This window comes from Melospiza melodia, chromosome 5 (genome assembly GCF_035770615.1).
Source record: "Melospiza melodia melodia isolate bMelMel2 chromosome 5, bMelMel2.pri, whole genome shotgun sequence".
Classification (NCBI taxonomy): Eukaryota; Metazoa; Chordata; class Aves; order Passeriformes; family Passerellidae; genus Melospiza; species Melospiza melodia.
The window spans coordinates 10,243,336-10,255,997 of NC_086198.1; the positions used below are offsets into that span (position 1 = coordinate 10,243,336).

General features: G+C 37.0%; 1 protein-coding gene across 2 annotated transcripts in view; it reads right to left on the reverse strand.

Moving 5' to 3' along the window:
* Nucleotides 1-598: 598 nt before the first annotated feature.
* Nucleotides 599-12,662, reverse strand: part of TLL1 (tolloid like 1) — a 124,255-nt gene continuing 112,191 nt past the window's right edge. For both annotated transcript variants that reach the window (XM_063156252.1, XM_063156254.1), the window contains exons 19-21: nt 8,889-9,102; nt 3,549-3,799; nt 599-1,903 (exon numbers count right to left, since the gene is read on the reverse strand). In XM_063156252.1, the coding sequence (XP_063012322.1) occupies nt 1,769-1,903; nt 3,549-3,799; nt 8,889-9,102 (600 nt within the window). In that variant the 3' untranslated portion in view covers nt 599-1,768. The remainder of the gene's footprint in view (nt 1,904-3,548; nt 3,800-8,888; nt 9,103-12,662) is intronic.

A 12,662-nucleotide genomic window follows, 5' to 3' on the forward strand; every position in this document is an offset into this window, starting at 1 on the left:
AGAAAAGTTGCTACAGTCAAACAGGGTCCTGATAGAACTTGGCACATAAAGAAACAATTCCATGTTCACCCATACAATAGCTCTCACTCTCCTGGAGCACTCATTCATACAATACTTACATAATGCATATACATCATGACTAGAGCCATGTACGGCCTAAAGCACATAGAATATCTCAGTTCTAAATGTAACATATCTCTACATCAAAAGCAGGTCTCTGTATTTACAGCAGATGATCTCTCTCTGCAGATGGGGCTTTTGCTTGAAGATCCTTTTGTTAGTGTATGCTAAGATGCTCAAGATGTCAAATTATTTATCAAATTAGGAGTGTATCTACAGGAAGATCTGTCTGATTGTGTGCGAGGATTCTAAGGCAATAATAGTGGTTGTTCCACAGGAATAGCACTGCCATTGCAACCCACTTTCCATCGGAGCAGTAAAGCCTTCCTTCTCCAGATGCAGCCAGGTATAGTGAGACATTCATGATCTGCAAACTGTTGGCTCAAAAGTCTAAAACTTCTTGGGTTTTTTTGTGGGTTTTTTTGTGGTTTTTTTTTGTTTGTTTGTTTTTTGTTTGTTTTGGTTTGGTTTTTTTTTTTTTTTTTGTTTTTTTGTTTGTTTTTTTTTTAATGTTCATGGAATAGCACCATAGAAATTCACACGATATCAAAAAGATCCTGGGTCTGTTGTTTCATTCTGCTTTTTTCACCATCATGGATAGTCTTGCTCTTAGGAAAAAAACCTAGCAAAAACCTCTTTGGGAAACTTGTCTTTTGGACACTACTGCAGCCTCATTTCTGAGTAACTGAATCCAGCAAATAGCTCATTCACAAAAAGGTCCAAAGAAATAAAGCTTAGCAGTGGTTTCAAATGTACTGCTGAAAAAAATTCAGTAGGAGGAGTTTCAGATGATCCTTGACCATTTCTCTTTTTCATGGATACAGATTTTGATTCAGGACAGGTTTTCATTTCAGTCTCTTTCTATATTCAGTGCAAAATAAGAGCACATCATCGGAGATAGCTTACTTAACCAGTAAACCAAACATTTTCAGATGCTTATACCATTAAAAGTCAGTCAGCTAGTGATTGGTCACTAGTGATGACTGATGTAAGAGTTCAGATTTCTCAGTCATTAGTTAAACAAAATACTCTATAGATCAGTTATGTTTCAGAAGTAGGATTTTCCAGTTTCAAAACACTGATAACCTGATATGACAGGTGAATTTATAAAAAATACAGAACAATGCAGGAAGGCCTTCCCATTTTGTATCTTCTTCCAAGTCCTCGTACACACTGTACGCAGGATTCAAAGTCAAAGCAACTAGGTAGAAGGACAATATTTGAGTGTGTGACCTAAAAGAGCTTCTTTTCCTTCTAGACACCATACAATAGTCAGAGGGAAGAATGATCTAGAGGGTCACTTCCCCTGAATGAAACTGATTGAATCCACACGCGGGGTTCTAGCAAATACTGGACCATGAACAAAAGCTTTTCTATTCTCCCTGCATGCCAAGTCCTTTCACAAGCTCTGCAGAGACAGTCAAGTTTGGAGCCTGCACATCGTCCTCTTGACTATTCCACTGGGATAGGTGATTTTCTTCTTTTATTTTATTTCAGTCTCTGGTATTATAAGTCAGCATTTCAACTGAACTTATATTAATCATTTGTGCTAATAACTTCAGTTTTTTAAAAAAATGACACGCCTTCCTTCCTTTCACTGCATGTTCTTTCTTTCTCACTCTTTTTTTCTGGCATGGACGTTCTTGTGTTATTTTTTGGTGTGCACGCTATCTGGATATTTTATACTTCTGTATCGTATATGAAATCCTTTCTTGTTGATTGTATCATCAGTGTGAAAGTGAAGTAAAAGAGATTCTCCTGCTGAATAAATTTCTTCTGGTGGCTAAAATAAATAAATAAAAAGACAAAAAAATTATCTGTCCACTCTGTGTATTCATACACTATTTTTCTCCTTACGAATATTTCTCTTTTCCTGCTACACTTCATCATGTAATTCCACTGTGTCTCATACAATGCCATCTGACATCATCAGACAGAACAGCTCTATCCCATTGTGCTCTCACTTATAGGCTAGAGGCAGACTGAGGAAATACCCTAACTCCTAGTTCTTCTCTAGTTCTGCTGGAGAAAGAAAGTGACTGGGCAGAACCATATATAATATTCTAAATTTGGATTAAAAACAGAGGCCAATACCTATTTTCTATCTTATTCTTCACAGCCTTCACAATGTCCTATTTTATTACTGAAGCATATTTATCAGAAGTATCAGCTGAACTACCAAATCCTTCTTCTAAAGTTGAGAAGGTGGTAATAAGTACTAACATATATATTTTTCCCATTCCAGTTTGGATAATTTTGCATTTTATTTTCAATAGATTTTCTATTTAATTGTATCTATCCTATGTGGCATCTGAAACCATTCATTTACATCTTATCAGAACCAAACCACCACCAATGCAAACCCATTCCACCCCAAGCCCCCAAAAGAAGAAAATAATTCAGCCCATTTTCTGGTTTGCTGCCTTTCTGCTTGTAAAATACAGTAACAAAGAAAAATATTGTTTTGTGTGAATTAGTAGATTTTAGACTCAGTTGTAGCATTTCCCTTAGAATACATCCCCTACAGCTCAAGTGGAAGCACCTTTTGTGCATCATTAATTAGTGCTCAAAAATGCACTAAAAGGATTTAAGCCAGTTTACAGGTAACTTGTCTGAATGACTAAGATGTTTGATCCAGCTCAGAGGCTGAAAAAAGTGACACATAATTACTTAAGAGCTCCTGTCATCTTATGTACTCTTTGAAGCCTTTTATCTAGGCAAAGAGTATATGTACAAAAGTGTGCCTGCACTGGCACACATATATAGAATTGATGAGGACTTGTGGGATCATTGCACCAGTTTTTCCAAGGCAGGCAGCCAGCAGACCAATGCAAGTCTAAAATGAGAAATAGAATACAGCATTTTCAGGGTGTCCTCTCGCCAACTTCCTCCATGTCTTACAGATAAAATGTGCCAGAATGCATATAGGATTTCATGGCTTTCTTAAGGCCCATAATAATCACCCAAGTTAGGAGCAGATTTTTTTTCCTAAAATCAGACTTACAAGTCAATGAACATACTATAAATACTTCCCAGCTGCCCCTCCTATTTTAAAATGTGTATTCTTTCCAATTCAAAGAACTTTAATGTAATAATTTTCAACACTGGTGCATTTCCCTCTAATATAAAGAAAAAAAGTTGCTAACTTTTCTTTGTGTGCTGATAAACATGCCACTGCCGGCTCCTTAAAGGTTAACTTAACATTAAAATACTTTGGACAAAAAATTCATGAGAATTTATTGATGAAAATATTTCACTACTACTACAAGCCTGCAAATTTATCTATTAAAATATGAGGTAGATAATCTAGTACCTTTACTATAAGGTGTTGTAACTGAATTTCAAGACCCTTACCTTCCTCTGCCTTGTCTTTCTTATTCTTTTTGTAGAAATGAAAAATAAAAAAAAGTTTCTACCTACTTACTTACCCCAGATCCACAAAATCGACCAAGTCTCACTGCTGTCTTATCATGACCATCAAAAAGCTCCACGTAGTCGTAGCCACAGTCTGCCTCTTCCTCAACCTCGAAAGTCTGGAACATCAACTCGACGCGGGCGCCGCGCTCGGCCACCAGCAGCCAGTCGCAGTCGGCCTGCACCGGGTAGTTGTTATCACCAAACTGAGCATGTGAGTACAGGTCCTTGGGCTTCAGTTCAGCTTTCAAACGACCACCACACTCTAAATGGAGGGGGGAAAAAAAGATGAAGAAGTTTATTCAGTGCAAATTTCTGTTTTCTTTTCATAGATGCGCAGTCACATTCAGGCTGTGTGCATTTTAATGTCGCGAGCAGGTTAATCAAACAAGCTGAGAGAGAAGTAGTACACAGCATGAATAGAACTCCATCATTCTGAGTTTTCTTATAAAAATTCTCTTTTATAACTAGAGAGACTTGAACATAGTTCATAATTTTCAATTGAAAGACAAAGAGAGGGAACACCAAAGGAATGTGGCTTAAGCAGTATGACAGTCTTTGAGTAGGCACTGGAAAGATTCCTGTGGCCAGCAAAACAGTTGCTGTAAGGGTACCCACATTTCAGTGGTGGCGCTTCCACAGGAGTTAATGACACTGTTTGCAAGTGATAGGGGAGGATCAGATCCAGCACACTCATACTCAGTGATTGAATGCAAAACTTTTCTGTTTCACAGTAGTGTCAGCTCTAACCATAACATGGCACCTGGAGAGCCAGCTCAATACTAAACACCACTGTAAAGCTTGCTGCCTTGTTTGCTGTGCAGTCCATGAGCAGGCCTTTCTCTGTAAAAGAGTGGGTCAGGAGAAAGCTGCTGCTACCAGATAAAGTCTTGTATCTGAAAGCCTGTTCTTGAGGCAAGCCTTTGGCAGGAGATCCATGCCTTTTGTCAAAACCATTATTTTAGCATAAATCTCTATTTGTACGCGGTTGCAAAATGGATGTAGGACTTAGAACTTGTTTATAACTGCTCAGAGAGTTCAAAATTTAAATATGAATTAGCTCTAGTGTAAAGGTGAATAAGGTGTAAAACAAATAAGTAACAGCGTCATTAGAATTCAGTGAAGAACAGATGAAAATTCTACTTAAGAAAAATTGCATTGTTTCCAATATGCATCATATTTCCAAAAGGTGGGTGCAGGCTTTGTTACTTTACATGTAGTACATGTAGTTCATGTACAAGATTTCAATGCAAACAGAATAATTTTTGGTTTTGTTTCTCATCAAGAACAATTCATCTCTTACAGCACTTGATAAAAAATATCAAGTGCAAATGAGCTTGAACAAAATACTGAGAATCACAAGTTGAGATTTAATTTTTATAAATAAATAGATAATTTTACCTGCATTTAAAAATGTGTAGATATTATTGATTGATCATTTTAGAGTAAATTGAAACAAAGAGCAATATTCAAATCTTTCTAAGCTTTGGTGAAGAGACACTTTGAATTTTACTTCACGGACTCCATCCACACTAAACATGACCAATTGCTCTATTATGTTGCAAGGAGTCACATTTCAGCTAAGAGTTAGTAACGGTAATGACCAAATCCTTACTTTTTAAAAAGAGTGGGTTTTTTCTTAATAGAGTAATGAAGGAATAAAACCAGGAAATATAATTTATAAGTAATCCATTAAGCATGAATAGATCATAATGAAATTTCTTTTTTTTTGCTCTTAAAGAAAAAATAAGAGCACATGATAAAACATTGGAAAGAAAGATACTTCAAACAGTTATTTCTCATTGATATTCTAATTTACTGATTTTTCTCCCTATTCTGAATTTCATTTGGGGGTTTTTGTTGTTTTTTTGGGGATTTTTGGGTTTTTTTTGTTGAGGGGAGAGGGGTTTTTTTTTGGGTTTATTTTTTGTTTGACTGGACTCTTGCCAACATTAGGAACATCTCACTGCCTCAGACACCAAACAGCTGCAAACAAGACAACATTTAATGAACTGTCTGCATTCTTTCCCTCTGCTTGCTACAGAGGACAGGAGCTTAAAGCAAAGTTGTAGCCATACAGCCACAGAAAATGGCAATTCCTCTTCCCCTGCTCTTCTCTCGCAGATTATAGCCTCATATTTTAGAATAGAAATTACAAGCCAAGTTTTCAGTTTCTTAAGTTTCTTAAGCTGTAGTTTCAGAAGCCTACACTTAGCCTGCCCAGCAAGGCTCTGCACTGGGACACAGGGACAGGCACAGAGCAGAGCTGTGCAGCACTGCCTGCTGAGCCTGGAGCTGACCCACTGTGGTTTCCACTGTGCAGGCACAGCTGCTCTGCTGTAGGCAGGTGTTTGCTCCTGACTGCAAGGAAATACGTCCAACTTGTAAAACCATGGTCATCTGGTACCTTCAGTGAAAGACTCTTTCTAGATCATCTAAGGCACAAAAACCCTCTCATGTTTCATTACCTTTCTGGGGACTTTGAGGCTTCTTTCAAACATAAGAACAAATTGAGCAGTAGTTTCCTGATCGTTTAACAAGCCAGACAGTTGGGAAAAGCATAAACCCACGCCATCTGAACTAATGAAACAAGATTATAAATTTAATTCAACACTCCTATACTGAATTATTATAGCTATTTTGGAAGCAACACAGGCATCTAAACCGAGTGACATCTGAGATATCCAAATTTGTTTGAGACATCCTCCCAGCATTGACAGATATGAATAGGACCTACAGTAGATCTGCAACCTCCTAGAGCAGTGGCTGGAAGCCAGGCACCATAAATGAAGCTGTCCAGAAGAGAACTAGATGCCTGAGTTAGGGCAGACAGATCACTCCCTGAGCAATGATGTTTAATGTTCTGTCAGAAGTATTTTTATGAATTCCTCTTGGATGGGTTATGCCTTTTCTGAAAGGGGAAAATATGACAGAATCTCCTTCTAAAACTGTGTTGCACTTTCAAAACAGCATTTTATAAGTTTTGCTCCACCCAAGGAAGCCTTTCTAGCCAGTTTATTTTTTAAGCTTTACAGTATTTGCTGCTACATTTTAATCCTGTTTTCTGAAATATTAAATGGAAATTTTGAAATCCGATAGCACTTCAAGCCAAAAAGCGTTATAGAAGGGAAATCATCATTGACAGCATCCACTGAAATAATAAGGGGCCATTAAATGATGAAGATGCCAGAAATGCAACAGCAGAGACAGCTCTGGGCACAGAATCCAGCTACTCATTCACTGCTGTTGTGTTACAGAAGTCCTTTCAGTGAGTGAGTTTTGCTAACATGCTAGAAGTGATGGGAGCAGCTTCCTCAGCACTCCCTGTCTGTCTGTACAGATATACAGAATCAAACACAACCTTGTCTGCTCCCATTGCACACCATCAACCATTTTTTCCCAGAAAAGATGAACGAAGGGAATACAATCCTCTGCCCATACACTTATTAGGTATCTGCTCATTCACATGTGCCCACAGCACAGGGGTAAAATTCTCACAGAGTTCTCGCAGAGTCTGTGTTTGGCTCAAGGTTGGAGGAAGAGAGTGTAAGACCTGAGCTGTTCCTCATTCAAACACTATCTCCAAGTACATGCCAGAGATGAGGGCTCATCTCAGGGAGCAGTCTGTGCAACAGCAGCTAATAGAAATAAATGTCCTCTCTTAAGGAGGCAAACTTTGTAGTTTTTTATGGCATTCTTAAAATCTGGGTAGGTTTTATTTTTCTCAGTTTCTCAGAAAAGCACATGTTTGTCCATGCTATAAATGTTTTTATATTTAAGGCACATAAAATTCGGCAGGTCATAGCAAAACTTGCAATCTTTAGAATTTAGGGAGTGTACATCTGAACTTTGTTCACATACTGATTGCTTCAGTTCTGCAAACTGAAAGTGAGGACAATAAATGAAAGAGCAGTTTTACCATACCTGATCTAGCAAGAGTTCTGACCTTTAATTATATACCCTAAGGTAATTAAAAATGGGTAATTATTACTTCTATCGAAATTTTCATCTAAGGGAAAATGTTACTGTAGTAGGGAAAGCAAAACATTGCATGCTTGTAAAACAGGATTTTCCACAAGAAAAACAAACTGAGTTACAGGTAGCTAAACTTTTCACTTTCAAGGCCCAGATCATAAAGATTTCATATACTGTTGTCTACTGTCTTTCTTGGAAAGGGAAATTAAATTACTAAAGATTTTTAATTATTTAGAACAAATCAGAAGGAAAAAAAAGACAAAATGCCAGCACTGATATATATGAGGATTTTTTAGCTGAGCATTACACATCAACTTGATGGATATTTTGGGCAATATCATATTTCACTAATCTTGTAATATTACAATTACATTATTATATGCTATTATATATTATATAGATAATATATTAATAATATTATTGTATTTATATATAATAAATATTATATTTATATAATATGTATCATTATATATTATTACATTTTATTACAATGTAATAAAACTCACTACCTTTATAATTCTATTCATAACTATTGCCTGCCATTAAAACTTATCTCCTAGAAGATATATTTATGAATTATTTTCTGAATTATTTATTTCCTGGATAAATAAGAATGAACTCTGGAAAGTAAAGACAGACATTACAATTGAAGATTAAAATAAACGTCAAAAAGCCCCAAATCCCCTTGTTTTACTGCAGGCACTGGATGTTCAGAGGTTCAGCACTAGAGGCCACTGTAAGCCAAGAAACATCAGGGGAAAAATCTTTACACTGAAAATGTCACAAAAACTCTATAAATGCAATTACAAACCACTGTCTCCAACTTCAGTGACTTCTGCCAAACAAGAAAATTGAATGGTAAATATGAAGAACATTATATTCTAAAGGTCCTAAAAAGTATTTACTGTTGTTTTTTCCTTATTCTTCTTTGGTTTGCCTTTCCTTTTAAGCACTACTGGAAAGAAATATCAGTTTACACAAAACCCAGAGTTTTGTTTAAGTTAGAGCAGGAAAGTAATGGAGGTGCATCACATGTCCCAGTTAAATGTTGTCATTACAAATACAGTGAAAAGATATTCAATCTTTTATGATCTCAAGTCATGAATCCTGAGGAACCTCATCTCTTATTTGACTCTGTTTCAACACCTTTTAATTTCTCACCTATGAGAGAAAGAGAGACAGGGAGAAAGGAATATCTAAAATATTAGAGAACACTTTCTGCAATCTCAGACTTTTCCTACTGGGTTTAAGGCCTCATTAGATATAGCTGTTACATCTGTGAACTCATCCCACTCCTACAAAAAAAAAAAATATCTGCATATCTACCACTAAAGAACAATGGGTAAGTTATTAGCAAAAAGCACACCCTGATCTCTGACCTGTAGAGTGAGTTGCTTGGAAGCCTTTTCTTTGAACTGAAGCATCAGAAATAAAGCGGAGGAACATTTTGTTTCCAGTAGCAATGAGAGGATCTGGTATTTTATTGCCACATAAGCGTCCCAGGATTGGCGATTTTTCACTTTCACCATCAAACACTTCCAAGTGGTCATAAGCACATTCTTGATGTTGCTCTATTTCAAATTCATTGAATGTCTAGGGGAAAGAAAAGTAAAATTACCCATTGTGGGACTGTATTTACACTGTACATACATATATATGTTAACATGTTGTAGAATACAAGGATGCAGTTAAAATGACAGATTTAACATTACTGCTTCTACAAGCCTGTAGAGTTGAATAACATATTGATCTTATTGAACTTTTATTGGAATAAAAATTAAGACGCTGAACTTCAAGAGCGCATCATCCTTCATACAGAAAGGCATTAGCATCTTTATAACAACTACTACCTATAAGAGAATATTAAATCTAGAATACTACTGCCTTTCTGCTAAATTTGCACTGTTTTTAGGATTATTTCAAATTTCACAGAGCATTCAAAACAGCAAAAAGTCAGAAATTACTATTCCTTGCATTGTTGAGGATTGATTGAAACATCTGCAAAGCATAATGGCTCCCCCCCTGCCCTTTTCTAAAACCTACATCACACTGCAACTAAAGCCTCTGAGAATGACTTTTCCACATGAAGTTTTATGCATGAAAGTTATATTTTCTAATCTATTATTTAAAAATTTGCTTTCCTATTCTTACAACTTAATGATTTTTCAGGCTTCACCCTTCATGCTAACGTCACATTTTTACTAGCAAAAGCATTGTGAGAAACAACAAAATTGGGTTAATTGTTTGCTGGAACAAACTTCAGGCATTTCCAAAAAGTGTATGCCATGCCTGACAGAAACTGTTAACACACATACAACTAATACCCACATTTCAGATCTGGAAGACTATCTTCCAAGACTAGAATGATATAGTTATTTCAAGAGGATATCTAGGATTTTTCAGATAAGACTTTTTGACCAGGGCTAAATTTCAACAACCCTGAAGCTTAATATCTGGTAATTTCTCCTCATGTAAACACTGTGAAGGCAATATACATCTTTGTGAATTTTGTACAGAGTAAGCGACAATTTAAGGTGGAATTCAAAATATATTTTGTTCAACAAAACAGCATAAAACCACCAAGTACACATGCTTTCATGAGTAGTCATGTAGCTGACTGTTTATGAAAAAAAAAACCCAGAAGGCCCCAAACAAAACCCCATAACCCAAACAGAAGAGGATTAAGAAAAGGAATAAAACTGAACTATCAAATACCGAGCAAATATCACAATTAAGCATTCTGTCTGGTACACCAAAACAAATCTGACCTACCAAATCACTTGTGGAACCCTGAGAGTGTGAAATGCAATGGTAATTTATATTGAAAGCTGACCTAAAGAGATAACACAATTTTTTTTTTTTCCCCAGAGACCTTCAATACTCAGAATAGTGCTTATTTAATGTGAAGAGCTGTGTGATGCAGCGAATGCAGGTTCACTTCATGACATAGTTTGGGGTTTACATTACGGGATTAAAACTGCAGAGGCAATGAAAACAGCCATACAGCTGTCACTCCTGCTGCTCTTAAATTGTGGTCAGCCATCCCACTTTTATGATGCCAACTATGTGTTGTCATTCATACCAAAATAAAATCTGATGGATTAAGAAAACCCCAGAAAGCTGAGAGACTAAGTCTCGGTAAGGGAGTTACTTAAACACAGTGTTGAGTCAAGCCAACTTGGAATCAATGGGAGCAGTAGGCATGATCCAAGAGCAGCCTGCAGAAATTCATCTTTTTAGAGGAAAATTAGATCTGTTTCGTTCACTTCTCACCAGCATGAAAAAACCCCCAACAAAACCAACCCTCTCCAGGAAGCATATCTCATTAGGAACTGCAAGGCACACCTATTATTTTTAATCTTTGACTTCTCACTGGGATTCCCAAGCCTGCAGAAGCACAGTACATGTTATATTGAATCCTTCAAACATGACCAGAAAAAGTCCTGAATTTGTTGTGGGTATAGCAATCTATTCTAGCAATTCCAAAGAGAATGCAAAGAAAACTTGCTTTTTAAAGGAAAATCTGATCTTAGCGTGCATAGTCCTTTAAAATCAAAAAATGTCTGGTATTTTAAAATACCCAAAGACAGTCTCAGTTTTATAAAGGTCAGCCAGTTCCTTGCAGGTTTGAAAGAGGAGAACTGACATAAACTTCCCTTAACCATAACTGAATAGTTGCTGCCAACAGAGTTCACAAATTATCTAATAAAGTTTGTAGTATAATTAAATCACACCCTCTCTTCCTGGGACAAATACTTTTGAATTCCTACCCCACCATGACTATTTTAACTCCATGTGATATGTCTCCTTAGTGGGAATGGTACTCAGAAATGTTACATATAGTTTCTGACCATCCAGCCCTTTCTATCTGCAGCACTCAACCAAGTAGATACGTTGGTGGCACTTTTGGACAGCTGCCTGGAGGGGACACTTAAGTTTGTCTCTTACAAACATCCGGCTGATTAGCTCATGGAAATCAGTCTCTCTGCTACGTACATTTTCAAAGCCATCTTTATCTACATGCTTCATTTAAAAGTTCTGAAGTGCATATCCTTTTTTTTCATAGGCTTTTTAATTGCACCAAATACTTGAATTTAGCCCGTTCAGGAAGACACTTTTCAATGGTTAGCAGAGTGAGGGCAATTAAAAAACAAAAGATTAGTTTCTATGCACACACCCATCTTGAAAAAGAAAGCACAGCCTCACAATTCTTGTGGTTTGTTACCATGAAGTAACCAATCCACTTCTTCAATTTGAACAAGAAAACTATGAAAATAAACACTGTGTGAATGAAAAACTAATCATCCAATGTGGAATTATGGTGTTAATATTATTGATATGGGACTTTGCTGTACTGCACAACTTAAAGATATTGTACACACAGAATTTAGTAACTGACCCTACTGGTTTGCACAGAAGAGCAGATCTCAGACGCTAAATCATGGAGTAATTGTTGAAAATTCTATCTAGTAAAATTCTGTATATTTTTTCAGTTCCATTGGCAAAAGCAAATTTAAAATATCTTTTCTTTCTAAAGTGGACCATGCAATATTTGGCTGAAGATATCTGAATGTTGGAATTTCGCCTGCTGTGGGTATAAGTATTGGAAAAGCTTTTACAGTAACATGCCTATACCTGGCTGGCTTTAGTTTATTCAGCCAGTACGAAGAACACTTGCTCAGAAGCAGCAGTAAGAAGGCTGCTTGATTTAGAAACCTATTTTTTAACCCTTGGAATGGACAGAGCATGCACACCACTCATTCTCCACCACCACCATGCCTTCCAGTACAGTTCGACTGTTCTACTTTTGGCAAACAGGGATCAATACACAATCCCACATCAGCCCCATTAATAGGAGTGGTTTAATCCCAGGCAGCAGCCAAGCCCCACACAGTTGTTTGCTCACTGCCCCGCCAGTAGGACTGGAGAGAGAACTGGAAATGTAAAAGACAGAAAACTTGTGGGCTGAGATGAAGACATTTTAATAGGGAAAGTAAAAGCAGCTCACACAAGTAAAGCAAAATAAGGAATGAATTCACTGCACCCCAGCAGGCAGGAGTTCAGCCACCACAAGCACCCCACCACCACTCCAAATACCATCCCCTTCCTCCTTCTTCCCCCAGTTTGATATCCTGAGCATGACATCTATGGTC